The sequence below is a fragment of the Strigops habroptila genome, chromosome 8 (assembly GCF_004027225.2).
Source record: "Strigops habroptila isolate Jane chromosome 8, bStrHab1.2.pri, whole genome shotgun sequence".
In the NCBI taxonomy this organism is placed as follows: domain Eukaryota; kingdom Metazoa; phylum Chordata; class Aves; order Psittaciformes; family Psittacidae; genus Strigops; species Strigops habroptila.
Genome location: NC_044284.2, coordinates 10,260,454 through 10,279,907, shown reverse-complemented (window position 1 = coordinate 10,279,907; position 19,454 = coordinate 10,260,454). Strand labels below are relative to the sequence as shown.

Here is a 19,454-nt window from a genome sequence, read left to right as displayed (position 1 = left end):
ACTACTGTGGTTTTATTTCTACTTCCATGTTACGTTTTTCACCTCCCTGAACCTGTCTGCCTTGGGAGACAGTTTTAAGAGACCTGTGTAGGAAGCAAAGACTCTGCTTCCAATTGGTGAAGGGCTAGTATTTCCAGAGATCTAGAAAGGGGAGGGCAGAATGCAAAAGAAGACAGATAAAACATTTATTTAGAAAATTTAATTTAAAGCACTTTAAAAAAAAAGGGGGGGCAAGAAGGTTTCTTATGTTTTCCTTGTGCCTGAAAATCAGTTCAATATTTCAAACCTGGTGCTGTTTCAACATACCAAATTCCTTGGTGTTGGACAGCAAGCAAGTTCCTTCTCTTTACTCTGGAGGTTCCAGACTGCTTGTAAGTTAACTTTGCAATCGCAAACCTATTCCTGGCCTTCACTAGAGCTTGCCTGACTGTCTGACTGACCCTCAGTCATATTGTAGTAATGGATTAATTCAACCGCTTCCAGCCTGAGCTTGCGTGCTAATCTTGATTTACATCCCTTCATCTTTCCAGTGGAAAATAAATCTGAGTAAGGGTAGAATAGGGATGTTATTTCATTTCCCTGTTCCTATCAATATTCTGCTCATGGCTGCATTTGGAAGAACTAGACATTTCATTTAGATTAGGTTAGAATAGGGCCTCTGAAATCTGCCAAACACAAATATTTGCATTAATGTCCTATGTCTGTGGGTTATAGTTAGATACTTTACTACAGTGTTTGAACAGAAAAAAAAAAAAAAGAACCAAGACATGTAGATCTCAATGGATGATTCTTTGTAAATGTGCCAGATAGAATAGGAGGTGATGAAGGAGCTCCCTGTGTCGAGATCCTTCTGTTGTGGAAGTGGTGCATCCTAAAGTGTGTAATTCCTACAGTGCTGCACCTTTAAGGGAAAGTTACCAACTGAGCACACACACAAAAAATACTGGTCACCACATCTAGTGCCTTTGCAAGCTTGCACACAAAGAAACTGGAGGGGTTTGTTGTTTTGTTATGGGATTTGTTTGGGGTTTTTTTCCCCCTCAGACAAATAGAAGACAAATGCCAATGGCAGGCTTACTTCTAATTGTTTGATGTGCTGTATGTTTCCTTCTTTGTCATTACACTTTGAATATCATGTGAAGAAAGGCAGGATAAGACTGGAGTGAGTGTAACAGTTCTAACATAGTCACAGATGCTCATGTTTTCTGGACTAACTTTATTAATGAATTAAAAAAACAAATCAAACACTAGTACACATGAAATCACAGTAGCAACAAAAGAAAGGAACAACAACAAATATCCCCACAGCTTCTAAGAAAGACAAAGACTGAATTTTGCCAAAAAGCAATCAGAATGAACGAGTAAACTGGAGATTGTTAGCATTACTCTGCAAAGGCTGTGGGCCTTTCTGGGAAGTGATCCGTGGCTACCTGCTCACCCTTGTTGCCATCCCAACCAGACACAGCTGTAGCACCTCTCCTGCAATACAACCTGCATCAATTGTGCAGGGTTTGTTTTTAATTCTCCCTGCATTTTTCCCTCATAGGATTGTCCATTTAGGATTTGTAATCCCCAAATGCACAAGGAGGGGGGTGCAACCATGACATGGCTTCAGAATCCTGGTGAAACAGAGCATACTAGCAGCCCCCAGTCTATTGGTTTTCCTTAATTTATATTAATGAACTGTATACTTTCCCATTATTTCCCCCCCTCTATTTTCAAAAGCATTCTCATGTTATTCCAGAGCGGCCGTGTTTTTTGAAAAGTATTCCAGTTGCCTACTAATCTCTTACTGGGATCTCTTTCTGAGGATTGTTATCCTTGAGAAGTTCATGCCTAAAATGCCACATCTGGGGACATCCTATTTTTCCAGATTATAGGAGTGGCTGCGATAGCCCTTTGATTCAAGTACACATTCAAATATGAAAAAGCCAATTTCTGCTTTTTCATTAGGGTCTATTTTTGCAAGTAGCCATTTTTGGAAGGGAAAAAAAAGGCATCTACATTATCAAGCTTGAGACCTGGAGTAGTGCAGTACAATGTGTATTTTTACTGCTGCAGAGGAATTCCCTGTTCTAAGCCAGAAAGCTTCTTACACTGTTGTTGAACATCGAAATATACAGTGCTGTACAGTTTTATAACAATGTTTGTTAGGTCCACCCATTCTTTGCAACTGTGTGAGGGTTTTTGGTTGGTTGGTTGTTTTGGTAGCTTGGTTTTGGTTTTTAACTATCTGTTGCTTTTCAGAAACACCAAGCAAATAACCAAGAATCTATTTCTGGTTTGGATTCACAAGGGCTTGAGAAGGAATATTCCCAAGAATGCTAAAGTCCCTAGAATCTCAGTATAAAACCCACTCACTAAGTCGCTATTGTTATGGATTTTGCTTATTGTTCTCCACAAGCCAGTCACCCACAATTTGCTTACTTCATTTGGGTGATACGTTTAAAGGGAATTTTCATAGGCTGAATTAATAGGACACGTCCCCCAGCATATATTATTCAGCATGGCTTTTTCCTTTAGTTCTCCCAGCACTTCCCCAATGTGAAACAGGCCAGTGGGTGTAGCTGCAAGAGCTTTTCTCCAGCTGTGTGAGCATGCCTGGCCTGATAATTGTTCTATTTGAATAAGCATCAAGTACGGTCATGCATTTTGCATATCATATTAGATCTTTGGTAATCAAGTTCCTCCTGTTGTTGTTAAACTGTGCAGGTATAAGCAGAAGTCATGGGGTATATCTGTGCAGCTCCTCTGTCAGAAGAGATTGATTCCTCCTTTTTTCTAGAACTGGACCTGAGAGCTTTTACCAGATACTAAACATGGTCTATGTTGATCTCCTTCATATTTACAAAAGCACCCTTTTCAGTTATTTTTTTCCTTGCAGTGGTATTTACTTGAACTGTGTCAGTAAGCTTTTATTGTTGCTAATGTAAAAAATCTGTTTACCTTACCTTTCAAAATCATCACAAAAGAGTTTCCCAACATGCACATTAGAAGCAGAAGGATATTGATAAAGCTCACAGCAGTCCATCTCCTCACTGAAGGTGTTTCTTTCTTACTGGTGTTGCCAAGCAGCTAGCTATTGAATTTTGTTTCTAGAAGCATGGTTCTCTTCCTCTCTGGTCATCTTCCCAACTGCCCACTGAGCTGTGAGGTTCAGAAGTAATACAGAAGCTCATGCAGGGAACCCCTCTTTCAAAAAATAGATTGTTTTTAGCTTGGTGGTTCATGGTGGTGATGTGGTGGTATTGTTATTATTAAAGCAGGAATATTCTGACCTCTTTCCTTTGGGTCTTAGTTGTAAGTGGGACAGATAAACAACTAGAAACACTGTCCTTACTCGTTTCCTTGACTGCCTTGTTCCCTGTGCAGGCTTATAAGTATTACTGTGACTTCCTAAAGGTGACTTCTTAGATCCATATGTTCTCTGTGCAGCTTTTCTTTAAGCAAAGCATTTCTGGTGTTCTGTAATGAAAACTCTTCTGCCAAATGACAGATAGATTGATAATCCTCTTGCTGCTTTTCCTTGTTTTGACACTGGAAAATTTCAACTGCCTTTTTCAATAGATACTTTGTAGTTACTCTGCTGACAAACATACAAACATTATATCTTCACAGGCTGTTTTTGAGAAAGCAGTATAGTACAGATTGATTATTTCACTATATCAGACAAAGAATATAAAGTTCTTTTTTTAATAAGGTAATACTCGTATTTAATAGTTGATTAAAATACACAATTCAGAGAATATCTTACTGAGACAACATCATGTCTGACATAATCACAGCAGTCATTTCTGACTTTCGTATCTATGAATTCAGTTTTGGCTTTGTATCCTGTCTGAGGTCTGCTTATTTTTATGAGTCCCCAGTTCATCAGTGGTGTGAGTTGTGAGCTGGTTCAAAACCTGGGCTTCCAGGAGTGCAGGAGTTTTGTCAGAACATGACTCTCAGTGCAGTTTGGAATGGCACAAAGCAAGTAGAGATGATCTGGGATTAGCACTAAGTATTCAAGCTGATTCTGAGCCAAACTGCTAATGTAGAAATACTGGTTCGGCTCTGCATGTATTCCAGCTTAATTTGGGTTTAGTGAAAATGCTACTGTACATACTTATCTGAGAACAAGAATCTATATGCTTTGTACACCTGAGTTACCCCTCTGACTTAACAAATCAACCAACTTTGGACCTTGGGCTGTTTCTTACAGGCATAAAAATTGGTGATGGAACTGTTTTTTATTGACTACTTCTGTTTACAAGAAATGTACACAAATTATTTGACTGAACATGAGAAAATTGAATAGCAGGAGACTGTTTTCTCATAGTTTAAAGTCCTCTTGTAAATGGATTTGGCCTCAAAATACTTTATCCTTTTTCACTGAATTGCATTGCAGGGGCTTCTTGAGAAACTGCCTGGAGAATTCTTGCTTTCTGTTGCATCTCTGAGGCAATCTCTAACTAAACAATTCTAACAATATAGGACTGTGTCAGAACTAAAGTCCAGTATTGTGCTTCCAAAAGCAGGCAATGTCAAATATATAGAGAACACTAATAATATGGTAAGCATACAGTGTTATTTTCCTAGCAGAGTCTTCTAGCAGTTTGTGTCTTGGGAACCTCCAAAGACAGAAGTGATACCTTTGTATTTTATAGCCTTAGATAGGAGCTTTCCAAACCCTTTTGGCACACAGGGTACCCTGTCATAAGTAGTTCCTTAGTTCAGCTGTGCAGTACGGAGAAGGACCTCTTTGTAACACATCATCTATCTGCCTGCTCCAGCTGAAGCCTATAATGCTTGTGTTGAAATAGCTGGTGAAGGATCGATCCCTGTGCCCCCCTTTCATGCTACTGCTGATTTTGCAGGTGTTTGTCATTCCACCTCAGCTGTTCCTTTTCTAGGCTGAGGACTATTCATCTGCTTTTGCAGAAGTTGCTTCACACTCTCAGTCAACTCTATTCTTTTCTCTGTCTTTCTGGGGGTGTGTGGATATATATATATGTATATATACTAGAGAATACATAGAACATATCCGTGTATCTCATTTTCAAGAGTGGGGCACAAAGTGCAATGGAAGACCAGAGCTGCAGGCAATATTAGAGATGTGGATTTACCATACAGGTATTCTATAGCATAATATGTTTTCTGTTTTGTTCTCTTTAGCAATCATTACTAATATTTAGTTTACTTTTTAACCACTATTGAAAATCAAGCTGATGTTTTTCTAGAGGTATTACAAACTTGTTCCTTTTGGTACCTAACAGCTCAAGGGCCTAACATGTGTTCTTGGGATTGTTTTTTTTCCCCAGTGCATCACTTGACATCTATTTGAACTTCTCTCTCTGAGCTCTGTGAGGTCCTTCAGTGATTTTTTTTTTCAGTCAAGCATCATAACTGTTGTTAAACAAATCTTTTGGTCTTGGCAGGAAATTGCACCTAAGTCCTTTTTCCAGGTCTTTTACAGTTGTGATGAACAGAATAGGTCTCAATGCAAGGAACAAAAGATGTCCCAGCTCAAGAGTCCAGTGGGACTTGCTGGTTAAATTGTTTCACTCTGAAAATTTACTTTTCACTCCTCATTTCCTAAACAACTGTCCATGTGTGACAGGAACTTTCTTTTAATCTAATGGCAACTTAGTTTCAAGAGGTTCTAATAAGGGACACTCTCAAAAGCCTATGGAAACCCTGGTAATTTTATGAACTGAATCTCTGGTGTGGGTGTTTGACTTTGTTAAATAGAGCTACTAGATCTTCATGGTATGAATTTCTGTACAAAACCTGTGTCAACTCCTCCCCAGTATGTCCTATTTATTTACATGTTCACTAACACTGGGGTTTGGCTGGGTGTGGGGGTTTTTTGGTGTGTTGTTCATTGGTTTGGGGTTTTTTTTTCCCACTTTGCTTCATAATTCCTATTGGATTTACAGGTTTACGGTTTTCTTAAATCTGGTAACGCCTGTCTTAAAAATTGGCATTGTAATAGCCACCTGCAATATGAGGTTTGTAGCAAGAGACTTGCTATTGAAGCTGGTTCGTGTTTGAATTATAACAGCGAGGTGAAAAAAAGTCCTGGAGACTTGCTAGTGGTAATGATTTGTTCTATAGCTTAATTTTCTACTCTTCAGGGTGAAACAGAAACTCCAATTTATCCCTTTGTCAAATAAAAATGGGGTTTGGCACAGAAATCTTGTCAGGTTCTTTTGCACTGAATTCAGATTAAAAAAAGAAAACAACTCCAAAATAGACTTTTCTGCAATGGTTGTATAGGCTCTGAGTAATCCCTTTAATGTTGATGTGTCTCATTGCCAGATTCTCTGGCATGCTTCCTTTTTCTCAGGTATTTGAAAAAAGTATTTCCTAGCTTTCATACTTCTAGCAAGCTCTTCCTAAGAGTATGTTTCAGCCTCTTCACTCTGTTTTTTCATATGTAACCAGCAATAGTTTACAATTCTGTTTTCCCCTGTACTCCTCTCTTGGGCAGAGCTTCAACTATCTAAAGAATGCCCTTTTGCTTCTCATAACTCCCCTTGCCATGCTGTGGAGGCATGCCACCTTTCTTTTCCAGGATGGGATCTTTTTGAAACCTCTCTGTACCCAGAATGCAGATTTGTAACGTTTTTTGCATGTGACCCATGTTCTGGGTAGTGGTCATTTTTATTTCTGAAGTTACAGTAGCCAGCCTGAGTGATACCTAACCAACCAAGTATTCCCCAAAGAGGGACAGTGGAGGCTTTTGCTTCAAACATCTCCTGTTGTCTGTTTCCTGCTTGGGCTATTTCGCAATCAGGGAACGCTCATTGGGTGAGCTTGATGGGAAGTGTTAAGCTTCTATTCAGCTGCTGCAGAGGAGCAGCTATCTCGCAGATAGGCAGGAATGCAGCTAATAACGTTTTGCAGTTGCTCTGGCTGGGAGTTTAAACAGTCTCATGCTAGGTAGGTGTTGGCTGAGGTATTCAATGTCTTCCTTGTCTTGGTCTTCACTGACAAGGTGTCCCCAGGCCTTTGTGCCTGCAGGCAGGGCTAAAGGGGAGGGGCTACCAGCAGTGGCAGATGATTGAGTTGGCAGTTACTGAGAAAGTCTGACAGGCGCAGTCTGGGGGAACCAGACAGAGTGACCCAAGTGTGCTGAGAGAGGTCATGGAGATCAGGGGAGATCCCTGATGACTGGGGAAAGGTTGAGGTTACACCCATCCAGAAAAAGAGTGGGGAGGATGACTGCAAGGCAGTCACCTTCAGTTTGGTCTCTGAGGAAAACCATGGACCAGGTTGTCTTGGATGCCTTTTTTTTGGCACAGGAGGGAGGTGTTTGGTAATAGCCAGCATAGATTAACCAAGGGTAAATCACGTGTGACAAACCTCAGTGCCTTCTAGTGATGACTAGCTCTGTGGATGAGGGAAGAGCAATGGATGTCATTTACCTTGATTTGGGCAAGATTTTTGACAGGATCTCTTCCTGTACAGTTGTACCTAGATTGGGACATTGTGGTGAGGAGGAATAGCATGGTGGTGAAGGGCTGGAGCGCTTCCCTCCGGAGGAGAGGCTGAGGGACTGGCCTTCATCTTTCCTAACCTCTCTTTATTGAAGTGCCTAATCAGGACAAGAAGCAGTTGTCTTAAACTGAAAAGGGGCAGGTTGCTACTTAATAGAAGGGGCGGGAGGGGAATTAGTTTCTCCATCAGGCCAAATCTTTGCAGACTTTTAAGATCCAGCTGATGCCCTGAGAAAACTGATATGAATTCAGTGCTGACTCTGTTGTGAGTAGGAGGCTGGACTGGAGCCTGAGAACCCTTCCAAAATGAATTTTTATATGCCAGCTTGTATATGCCATGTAATCCAAGAATTTCCATTCTTGGAGATTCTTCTTTAGAATTACCCTTGTGCTATCTACAGGGCCATGCTTGTGTCCTCCTTTGTGCTTAGTCTCTGTGCATGTAAGGCAATATTCACCTAGTGCTAGTTCAGTTCAACTGACCTGTTATTTCTTGGTGGTCAGCAGCTGAGGTGGGCTACAGGGGTGACAAATGATCTGCTATATACAGATGGCTGCTTTCACAGACCAGGCAACTGCCTGGGAAGTGGTGACATCAGATCTCTGGATTGCGGATACGCTGCAGCTAGGTCACTTGGTCTGCGCAAATGTGTATTCCTCAAACACCCGAATCCGCTCCCCTTTTACGGGGGTCTTTATTTTCTTCATCCTTCTGAAAGTGTGCTGTGACGAGAGCCAGACTGCCCGTTAAGAGGAGGAGAATCAGTGCCTCTGTATCACAGGGACAATGTTTTCATAATACTTTCTAGCACTCAGAACAAAGAGAGGGCAGCTAATCTTTAGAATTAAACGCTTCTGCTTCCCACTTCGCTTCTGAAAAGCAAGTTTTCCAAAGTCCCGGTGGCTTTCCCAAAGCCAAAACAGTATCTCCACAAAAGCGGAGGAGACCGGGAAGAGCTGATGCATTTTCACGCTGCTCTGTCGGAAAGCTTCCCTGCACAAAGACAAAAGCGATTAACGATTCGGCTGAGGAAAACCCGGCCTGCACGTCAGGCAGCTGCCTGCTTGCGGCAGCGCCCGGCTACCGGCTCCCCCTTCTCGGGCCTCCCGGCCAGGAGGGACCGCGCTTACCGGCGCCCCAGAGCCGCCCGTGGGCCCGTCGTCCGTGGGAGCCCCGCTCCGATTCCCGCGAGCAGCGCGGGGCAGCGAGGCCGTGCCTGCGCACCGCCGGGTGCGGGCTCCGGGGCAGGCCCCCGCGGCCGCGCGCAGGCGCTGCCGCGGCTGGTGCGCGACATGGCGGCGCTGCGCGTGTTGCGGCGGGTGGTGGGGTCGCGGGCGCTGTGCCTGTGCCGGGCCGCCTCGGGGGGCCGCCCGCCCTCCGTGCCCGAGCGCATCGAGGAGAAGCGCCGCGCCGCGCTGCTCGGCGGCGGCCAGGCCCGAATCGACGCCCAGCACAAGCGGGTGAGCCGCGGGCGGCGGGGAGAAGAGCCCCTTCCTCGCTGCACCCCCCCCAACAACTGCGGGGCCCCGGCTTGGCTGTCCCGCCGCCGGCTCCGTAACGGGGCGTCTCCGCTTCGCGACAGGGACGGTGGGGAGGGCATGGGTAGTCACAGCGGCACCCGACCCCCCAGGGTAGGCAGGCAGCGGTGCCGCGGCGCGGGCAGGGCTCAAACGGCCTCCCGCGGTCAGAGACGGTAACCGCGCGAGTCATAGGATCACAGAATGGGTTGGAGAGAACCTTAAGATCTGTTTCCAACCCCCTGCTAAGGGCAGGGACACCTTCCACTAGACCAGGTTGTGCAGGTCCTCGAAACGCAGTGCGGCTTTGCCTTTCAGTTGCAGAGGCCCTTTTGCGGTGGAGCTTTACAGAAGTGGCATTAGAGACAGCATTACCTGTGGTAACAGGCAGAAAAAAAGAATAATTTATCTCGGCTTTGTCACCGAGATTGGCTATAATGTGTGTGTATGAGGGGTACTGCCTAACATGTGATGGCAAGTTCTAGGTTGCTTAATACTTCTCTGAGCTTGGAGGCATGCCGTGCAGTGTCATCTTTTACAAAAGTGCTGTTGCAAATCTAAGCTGATCGAAGAAGAGTGGAAGTAAGGCAGAGGAAAAGGCAGATGGGAAGGATGAGAACAGCTGGGTTTTTAGTCTCTATTGTTCAAATTTGGGCGGTGCTGAAGGGGGTGACAATGTAGTTTTCCTATTTTTGTGTGTTGTTTCTTGCTGGGATGTCTTAATTTTAGTGCAATGAGCCAAGTGGTACCGTGATGGCTTGTAGGCATCAAGAAGATGGGGACAGCCATTCATGTGAAGAACACATGAATGACCAGTTTGCCCATTGGCAGTTTCCTTCCTGCAGTTATACAACATCTGAACAGTCATAGTCTCAGCAAGTTACATTTAGGACACTGGCATACCAATATGGAAGCATTTCTGGGGCCCTCAAACACCTCATATAAACTAAATCTGTGGCTTTCATTAGACTTCCCTGCATTTGTTGATTTTCATGAACTTTCTGGCTTACTGGTCAGAAGTTTTGTAGAGAAGCCAAGCTGTGTTTTAACATAACATTGAGGTAGGGTTACACCATCCTTTAAAGAACATAACCCAGGTGCCCTGACCTTTGTAGACAGATGCTTACCTGGGCTGGACATAACACATATGTTTGGAAGGTTAAGATAAAAAGAACTTTGCATTCATTTATTCCTGCGTGGCATCATTCGTACTGAGCAAGGGACGATGTGTATCTGGTCAGTTGATAACTTTCTTGGCTCTTACTCTACTTTTGCTCATAGCAGTGTCCAACAGAAAAAAACCCAAAACAAAAGGATTTTGTCAGAATTTCTTTTTTTCTCTCATTTGCTGCAGTCAGATATGGAGCATGGTGAATTGAGCCTTGAACTGTTAGTGAGGACTGGTTTAGCTGTAGAAGGGTTCCATGTTGAAGAATAGAACAAAGACCTTACTAGCGGCATTTAAATGTGTAGGCAAAAATAGCTGTGATGCTGTTAGATCTTGTTGAAAAGACTCTGAGATTGTTTCCTTTATCTTGTGGTAGTGCTGCTCTGGTAGTCAGCCTTTTCCAAGCGTGGCTTGCATGGTGTTTGTTTTTAAGAAGGATAATCACTAGATAGGCTATTCTCAGCTTTGGGTCATGCAGTTGCTTAATGGGCCAAATGAGACAGATGAAGTGAGGCCATGTTTGATTAAACTATATCTGCTGGTGGTCAATAAATGGAGCTGGAACCACCTGATGGCTGTGGTAATTGTTGTTTGCTTTGTTTCAGGGAAAGCTGACAGCAAGGGAACGAATTCTTCTGCTGTTGGACCCCGACACTTTTGATGAATATGATATGTTTGTGGAACACAGATGTTCTGACTTTGGGATGGACTCTAATAAGAATAAGGTAATTTTACTTCATACACCTCTTTGTCCTCTGCTCTTCTGCCATTTAGCCAGCCAGCTGGTTGATAGAAAATAGGCTGTTCTGTTCACATGTAATCTCTTTTCATTGTTTTATTTATTTTTTGTTTCTCAAATTTCCTTTTATTACTCTCAGTTTCTATTTAACAGCTTACCTGGCTTGCTTTTCCATTGTCTAAACTTGATACCTTTTTTTAAGGTCAAAAAAATATTGTCTTAATTTGTATTAAGATAGTAGGATATTGTCTTAATTTGCATTTTACATAATAGAGGAAGCTGCAGAGCTTTGTTGTTACAACTTTTTTAATCAAGACAAGTATGAAGAACAAACATGGGTAGATACTTCTGCCTCCCTACAGGTGACATCTGAGTTATAGGATGAAATAACTTGGACCCATATTTATGTCTGCTAAACTGAAGAGTGATGAAATCCTTTAGGGCCTTAAAAATCTGCTGGTTTAGGTAATTCAAGCATTCATACTAGTCTGTTAGCAAGTCTGAGAACTGCATAGCAAGTTTATGCAGTTTTCAGATATCCAGCCATGTATCCTAAATCAACATGGTACATGAGGCTCATCACATAGAGGGAGAATCTGTGGTTCCCTAAAGTCTCTCACCGTAACATTGATGCCTGATAAATTACTACATGGGAAAAGTATTTTGTTGTGATTTAGTACAGAAAGGACAATGAACATGCTGGGATGTGTGGGTGTGCCTGGTCAGTGTGAATCTTCCTGTAGCAAAAGGCCCTATTTGCTGTGAAGTGTTCCGCTTTGGGGTGCGGTGAGAACCCGCTCTGTATGTGCCACTGCTCCATGCTGCATACAATGACTGCAAGTTCTGTTTATACAGTTATTAAACTAATTTGTCAGTTTTCAGTCCTTCAAGTCCCAGGGCTGCATCCTATAGATGAGGGAGGATTCAGCAGGCTTCCACCATGAGCAGCTGGGGCATTGGGAACTGGCAAAGGTGAAGAATTTGGTTTTGGTTTAGTAGCCAGGAGCCTGATGGGACTTGGTGCTGGGAAGGATGTCGTGTTAGACCTTCTCGCCTCTCGGGGAGCGTAGGAGCAAATGTATTTTCTTCTCTAAGTACTTTTTTTCCCCTCTGTTCCCTAGCAAACTCAAATAACTGCAGTGTTGCCTCTCATCATGCTACTCAGCACTGCATCCCACAGTGCTGATAACAAATGGCTGTTTCTGAAGATACAAGGACCAGCAAAGTGCTGAAAGTTGACAAGAGGGTTAATTTTTTCCTTGTCCTTCAGAATTCACCTTTCGGTGAGCTGCATGTTGTGTTTACAGAGTAGGGTTTCACAACAGATGACCTAACTGTGGTCAGTGAGCTGGAATATTAGTTTAGCATTGAATTTCTCAGAGTTCCTGGAACTTTCTGAAGATAGGGTAAGACTTGTGCTTACATCCAGGCTGCTCTGCAGGCTGCTTGGGCTTTTAGGAGTCATCTGCATGAGACAGCAGCTGGAACTGCAGGTGTGTTTCTGCTGTTCTCTGTGCTAAGAACCATGGGTTGATAGCAGTGCTGTCTGTGCAGCCTGAGAGAGGTCCCCAGACTGGTATGACCTTCCTGAGCACAGATCACCTTCAGCATAAATGGCCTATGGAATTCCTTTATGACAGACAGCCCATAAAGTTCCTTTTCTAGTGTTGTCTTGAAAGATTTCTATGTATTTCCTTTACCAAAAAGTGAGACAACAAAGGTAAGAGATTTTAAGATTTACAGGCTCCATTTCCAGCTCTTTATTCTTCCTTTATTTACAGGGTGAAAAATGGGACAGCTCAGGTTGACGTGTTTTTGTCCTTTCCAGGGTTGTTTTTTTCCCCCCTGTATCAACAGCTCAAGAAAGGTTTGTGTGCTGTGTCCATTCTGTAAGAAAAATCAATCGGTTCTGATAAAAGATACATCCTGTCTCTAAGGACATGAAGTTGCTTTAACTCCAGATGTGCTGAAATTTGAAAGGGAACTGCAAAATTCTGTAATCTTGACACTAATGCACAACTAATACTTGATATTACCTCTGGTTCTCCTTTCCAGGGCTGGGGGAAATGTTTGCGGAGCCCCAGCTGGAAACATGTAAGGCCAGTCCTCTTTGAGAATCAATCAGTCTTTACTTTGACTTAGCACTCAGTATAAGTTTGTGGGGTTTTTAGTGGATATTGTCACTGCTTTGATTTATTTTTTGAGTTTTTTGAATTATTGCTTTTAATGAATTGATTTGTTTGGTTTTTTTTAATGCAGTATCCTGGAGACAGTGTGGTGACTGGCCGGGGACGGATTAACGGAAGACTGGCTTATGTTTTCAGTCAGGTATGGTTTTACTTGTTGGTTTTTTAAGTAGCATGAACTCAAATAGTGTGAATTTATTCCAAAGGGTCAGTATGGCCATGTAATAATGTACCTGCTTACCTTCTAGCAATAACTTTAAGATAGATGTAACATCCTGTGAGAGGAAGCAGGGCATCTTCAGACAAGAAGATGCAAAAAAGCGTTTCTAAGACTTTGGTTGGGTGACAGATGCAGTTGTGATGAGGGTGAAGTGTGAATAATAAAGAGTGCAAAGCCAGTGGGAATGTTTTGAAAAGACCGTGTTATTACTTAAATGCAACATCATTAGATATTGACATGCTGAAAGACTGGAAGAGTCCTCCAGAGCCACAGTTTTGATAACCAAGAAGTGAATTAATGGGGAAGTCACTGACTGAGCACCGTGTGCTTAAATCAATTGCAAGCTTTGCCTCTGTCCCTGCAGTTGGATGTGTGTGGATGAGCTCCTGCAGGCATGCGGAGACCTGCAAGTGTCAGTGGAGGGCTTTGCAAGTTCTGAGAAGCATCTTCTAGGTTTCATACTGCAGAAATGGGGGGGCTGTTTGCTGGAGATGTCATCTGGAATTGCAATGAGTGGAATTCGTGACAGAGGGCACTTGAGCAACCTTGAATTGTTTCTCAGGTTCAAACTCTCTGAATAGTTGAAGGGATTGTCATAGAATATAAATAGCAACATAAAATATACTTTTAATGTTAAAAATGTGCTTTTTATATTACAATAAAAATATTTTAGAGGAATCATCATAGGTAAGATATTTGTTTTGGTTCATCTTAACACTGTGAAAGAAAGGCTTTCTTTCAGAACACTAGTAACTGCTGCTCTGTTCTGGGCCACAAAGTAGCCTTTGTTCAATATGCTATCATGGCCAAAATGATTGTTGCCGTGTGACCTTGGAGCAAGTCATACACCCTGCTTTTTTTCTCTTGAATATGTAGTTCTTCCAAGGAAGGACACTGTTGTGTGGGCCTGAACATAAGATAGGAACTGAACACAGACCTAAATTCTAGAAGAACACAAGTGGAGGGCAGTTTTTATATTAAAAGAATTTAAGTGTGCCCCTTCATGATACACCTCTCTTATATTTATATTTGAAGACCTTTTTCCCCCCTCCAAATCGAGCTGCCACCTGAGATGTTCCTTCCTTTTTGGTTTAACTGTGACTTGTAGTTGTGCTTTTCTCTGTCCACACAGATTTTTAGGGCTTATCTGAGAGTAAGACTTGGTAGGAATGCATCATTAAAACTCACCACAAGTTGGCTTTGGGCTCTGTTGGTGCCAGTAGGTGTCAATATCCCCTTTTCCTTCTGGGTCAGTCCTAGGGCCTCATGTTGCTTGTTAAAGATCTTACTGCTCAGGCCTAGGGGTAGCACCAATAGTCAAGTTTTGGCTGACATAGTCCCTACAGCACCCATAAAAGAATAATCAACTCTTGAAGCATAACTCATGAATACAGAACAATGGCATATTTTCAGGTTTTTATTTCTGCCTGTTTGCAGGCACATCTTACCACTGCCCCTTGCAGCAAGACCCTCCTCACAGGTGAAACTTCTCCAGGCTATTCCACTATGGATAATGTTGGCAAAAGGGGAATATACATTTGTAGAAAGAGAGAATGTTTCTGTGGGGAGCAAAAAAGGGGGGGAGCAAAACTATTCCATGTTGTAATTTCAACATGGAATCCACTGGCAAATGTGTCTAATAGATCTTTTTCCTTTTAAGGAGGTTTGGATTGAACAGGATTGATCTGCAGGCTTCACTAAGGGATTCGGGTTGTTTCGGAGCAGCATACCAAATATAGAGCATTGTAGGATTATATTAGATTTACTTAAATGATTTTTTTTTCCTCCCCCTAATCTGAAAATTTGTTTTCCCTCCAGGATTTTACTGTGTTTGGAGGCAGTTTATCTGGAGCTCATGCCCAGAAGATCTGCAAGGTAATATTTCACAGCTGAAAATAAACCAAAAATTGTCAGTGTCCTTTTTTCAATCTGTTGTCTTAAAGACTTTGGAGAAAATAATTTGTGACTGACTTCAATGGACTCTGGCATGTATCTTGGCAACCTGAGAGTGCCTGCCTCCTCATGGCGGTTCAGATGTGAAAGCACAGGTGAGCAGAGAGGAACCCTTTGGATACCTTTCAGGTGTAAGAGAACTTTTCCAAGTAATACACACTTTGTTTAACCTAAGTTGCCTTTTCTACTGTGCTGTAAAAGACAAGAGAGACTTGCAAAGTACAAATATAAATTAACTAGCTATTGTCTGCTGGAGAAATGTAAAATGCTATGTGGAAGTGTGTGGTATGTGTAAAAAGCAAATGTAACAAGTAAACAATGTGAAGATCAACAGTTTTACAACTTGTAGGTCACCTTGATACTCAGAGCTTCTGTTATCAGGCAGTTGTGGCCATTTATTCTGATTCGTCTGCTTGTTACACTGGAAAAGCTGATGTTTGAATCCCATGGGGAGGACAAGAACTTTTACATGTGTGAGTGTTCAGTGATGTGGACTGTTGAAAACTTCCTGAATTTTCTTGCTAATGAATCAGAAACAAGGTTTCTGAGGCCCAAGGCATTTTCTCTTGATGGAAATAACTACTTTTTGGCAAAGGCTCCTGAGCAGTGAGGAGGTATAAAACTAAAAAAACATGAAGGCTTTGGGCTGGATAATAACTGCTTGGCTTTAGTAAGTCTTGATATTGGGAAAGACTTGGTACTGAAATGGTAGGATGCTTTCTGCTGTTTTTTTCTCTCTTGTTTCTAAAAAACCAGAGTGCAAATAGCAGAACCAGAGAAAAACGTGAGTCCTTCCTAGCTGGTCCTGCTCCTCGTTGGCATCAGTGTCAGTGGTAGGCTCTGAAGTTTGAAGGCCCTGGATGCTTCAATTGCTTTGGGGCTCAGAGTCTTTGAGGCTGCAGCCTGTGCAGTGCAGAGTTGAGAAGAGGCTGGCTGGGTGGTGTGCTATTGGTATTGCTTCTCTGCGCTCTTCTTGTTGGGCTCAATTCTGGGAAGCAAAAATCTGTTCTGAGAGAGACGATCTTGGCTTCTGCAAACCTTATCAGTGGCATAAGGGTTGTGAAATGTTGTGGAACGTGGAAGTGAAGTTCTCTCTCAGCTGGGCTTTCCTGGAGATGTGCCCCATTGGTGATTATCATTTGCCATTTGGGATTTCTTCCTGGAGCTGCAGAGAGGCAGCAGGATTTGGCATCTTGCAGTGAAGCTCCAAGCTGGGTAGGTCTGGGCTACAGATTGCCACTTGATTTTGCAGAAGAGCTTTATGGTCTTTCAGACCACATTAAATGCTTGTAATGGTTTCCCTGAAGCAGAGACTTTGTGTAGCTCTTTTGAGAGTAATAGGTGCTTGCTTGTGGTGAGGAATGCCTTAAAGCCTATATACATATGGGTTTCTATGATGTGTTTCAAGACAATTGTTGACTCTATGAGATGAAGAAAAGTGGTTTTGAGAATCAGTTCCAAAACATTCCCTGTGAATACTGGTGTGTCAAAAAAATAGCTGGTCTCAAATACATGAACGCATTTTCAGTAGTCTGAATGTGCATGTTGATGTGTGATTTAGGAATAACTTCAGTGTCTGGAAAAGCCTTGAAATAAATAATTAATCCATATATAAGTCCCTGGAAATCAGCACAGTCGTGTCAGTGAACTTGTGTTCACTAACCTGTTGTAATAGGATAACAGGCCTTCTAGGAAGAAGCAATAACTGTGACTCAACTGATCTTTAATAAGGCATTTGCTAACGCCTTGTGTAACATTCACATAGCAAAGGAGGGCACTCGTGGCTCACAGAGCCTCTCTTTGCAATCCACACAGATGCTTTCTAAATGTGGATTTGTATTTAAACTGTAAAGTCATTCTGTGTGTCTGCCACTGGGGTGTTTCACCTTATAAATGGACATACAGGCACAAAGCATGAAGAACCCCTGTTCTGCACTGAATGACTGCAGGTAGGAACAAAGCCGCTCTAGAACTAGACAGAGATAGTTATCACCAATCCATGTCGGGATGCTGGTACTGCTACAATGCCATTGATTTGAACAGGACCGAGTGTGGTTGCTGTGTTTCTGGGCAATATAAAATTCAAGGTTGATGCTGCAGCAATCTGAAAGACAAGACTGAAGTTTAAAAAATCTTAATAAATTAAAGATTGTCTGAAATAAGACACAATCTTGTAACAGTGATAGAAAGGGCTAATAGCAGGCAGGGAAAAGCAACTTTGAAACTCAAAATGGGGATTGGCTGACAATATGTACTTTGTCAGAAAACTATTTAGGAACTAAAGCAGATCTTAAAGCAGATTTTTACATAGTATGCCAGTGCTGTAGTGTTATGAAAATGGCAAACCTTTTACTTGGATCCAGTAAGCACGGATGTTTTATGTAAGGAATGTAAGGAATTCAGTCCTCCCACTTAAGCCTCTGTTGGAGCATTGCATATGATCCCGAGGCATGTAACCAAATGATCAGAGATCTAGAAAATGGGATGTAGAAAGAATGGTGCTTAGTTTAGAAACATGAGGAAGATACAAAGACTGAAGGGACATTTGAAGTACTTCAATGTTCGTGAAGGTGGAGGCAATGAAACAGTTACTTGCTCCCTCTGACTCGTGTATGTCAAGAAAGAAGTAATGTTTCTGAATTTCCAGAGGAAAGATTTAGTTTAGTCTTCTCAAAGAACTTCTAAGAAGGATAATCAAGCATTAGAATATACTGCTTAGGGAGATTACACAGTCACCACTGCAACAAACTTCTAAGATCAGATTAGACATATATAGGGAATGTTTAAGGTGCAGTTGAGACGTCTTATGAACAGTGATAGATTGGTCTTCTCTGGTCCAAACTCCTGTGATCATGTCACTTAGCGCAGGGTTTGGGTAATGCAGTGTGAGTATGGAGATGCACGCCTGGTAAGGCAGATAAATATGAAAGGTTGGGGAAGATTAAGCGTGTATCTTTTAGCTTCCAGTCGGAATGAGTCAAAACACAATACCTGAGTAAGCAGTTAGTGACTGTGATAGCTAATACAGATAGAGAAGCTGAGTGCTATGTAGGCGATTCGGATTCTGGCACATAGGGATTTTTTTCTAGGGGATGTATGTTTTGGGATTGGTTGCTTTGGGGTTTTAGCTTATCTAGGTCAGTAATGAGGAGCTTGTATTCATACTAGGTCATGGATCAAGCTGCTATGGTTGGAGCACCTGTGATTGGGCTGAATGACTCTGGAGGAGCCCGTATCCAGGAGGGAGTGGAGTCCTTGGCAGGCTATGCAGACATATTTTTGGTAAGTAGACTGGTGGATGACCAGGAAGCTTCACATCCACAAAGATGGCCAAAGTAAGTAAGCTTTTAGGTTATCATCATCCTATTTCAGCCGGTGTTACCTGGTGAATAAAGCAGCATGTACAAGGGCTTGTGAGACCTGAACTGTCCTCTTGGTTCTCTTCTTGGCTTTGGACGGTAATTTTACCCTCCTGCGTAGTTCCATTTACCCATGTGTTAAGCAAGGGTAATGCTGAGCCTTGTAAAACTGTGATCCAGTGAAAAGCCTTGTAGGAGCTGCACTATATAGGGAGTGTTATAAGAATTAAAGAGTAGACAACATATTTAATTGGAAGAAATCCCCAACCAACCATTTAGCTTTCTGATTTACACTGAAGTATGGATTGCCTGTGTTGGGATGTAATTTCTCTCAAGTGTTTATCCATTTGAGACAGGTGGACAAGCTGTAGTTCAGAGAGTGGTTTGTTAGGTGGCTGATGGTTGTGATCCACCACCAGCTGTCTCTGTGTCTCCTCTGAAATAGAGACATGTTAAGAATTTCACACAGCAGATTTGTTTTCAGTAGGGCTGATAAAAGGTGGAATATTTCCACTGCAGAAAGAAGGACTTAAAGTAAACCAAACACTATGCACTTGAGAAAATCTGATCAGAAGGACCAAGTGCCTGTTTTGTCAAGACGGTAGGTTGAGGGCGGGGGTGGGAACTTTTGGAAAGGAAAGAAAACATGCAAGTCAGAGGTTTCTGTCCAAAGAACAGCATGCAGTACAGTGTTAACCTCACCATTTGGGGATTTCCAGTACTGATTGGACTGGTGAAAGTTTTCTTTTTCTACAGTATTTCTGTGGCTAATGTAAGAATTTTTCCTCTATACATGCAACTGATCATTTTTTTCACCAAAATGACGT

The 19,454-nt window shown here is 42.4% G+C and overlaps 1 protein-coding gene across 6 annotated transcripts in view; it reads left to right on the top strand.

Annotated features, from left to right (window-relative positions):
- The first annotated feature begins 8,549 nt into the window (after window positions 1-8,549).
- The window catches only part of PCCB (propionyl-CoA carboxylase subunit beta), a 35,661-nt gene continuing 24,756 nt past the window's right edge, over window positions 8,550-19,454 (top strand). For 4 of the 6 annotated variants that reach the window (XM_030494161.1, XM_030494160.1, XM_030494158.1 and 1 more), the window contains exons 1-6: window positions 8,759-8,945; window positions 10,776-10,895; window positions 12,965-13,003; window positions 13,169-13,237; window positions 15,134-15,190; window positions 18,437-18,550. In XM_030494161.1, coding sequence (XP_030350021.1) covers window positions 8,778-8,945; window positions 10,776-10,895; window positions 12,965-13,003; window positions 13,169-13,237; window positions 15,134-15,190; window positions 18,437-18,550 — 567 coding nt within the window. In that variant the 5' untranslated portion in view covers window positions 8,759-8,777. Of the gene's footprint in view, window positions 8,946-10,775; window positions 10,896-12,964; window positions 13,004-13,168; window positions 13,238-15,133; window positions 15,191-18,436; window positions 18,551-19,454 lie in introns of all 6 variants that reach the window. The other 2 variants (XM_030494164.1, XM_030494162.1) reach the window with 2 other exon arrangements.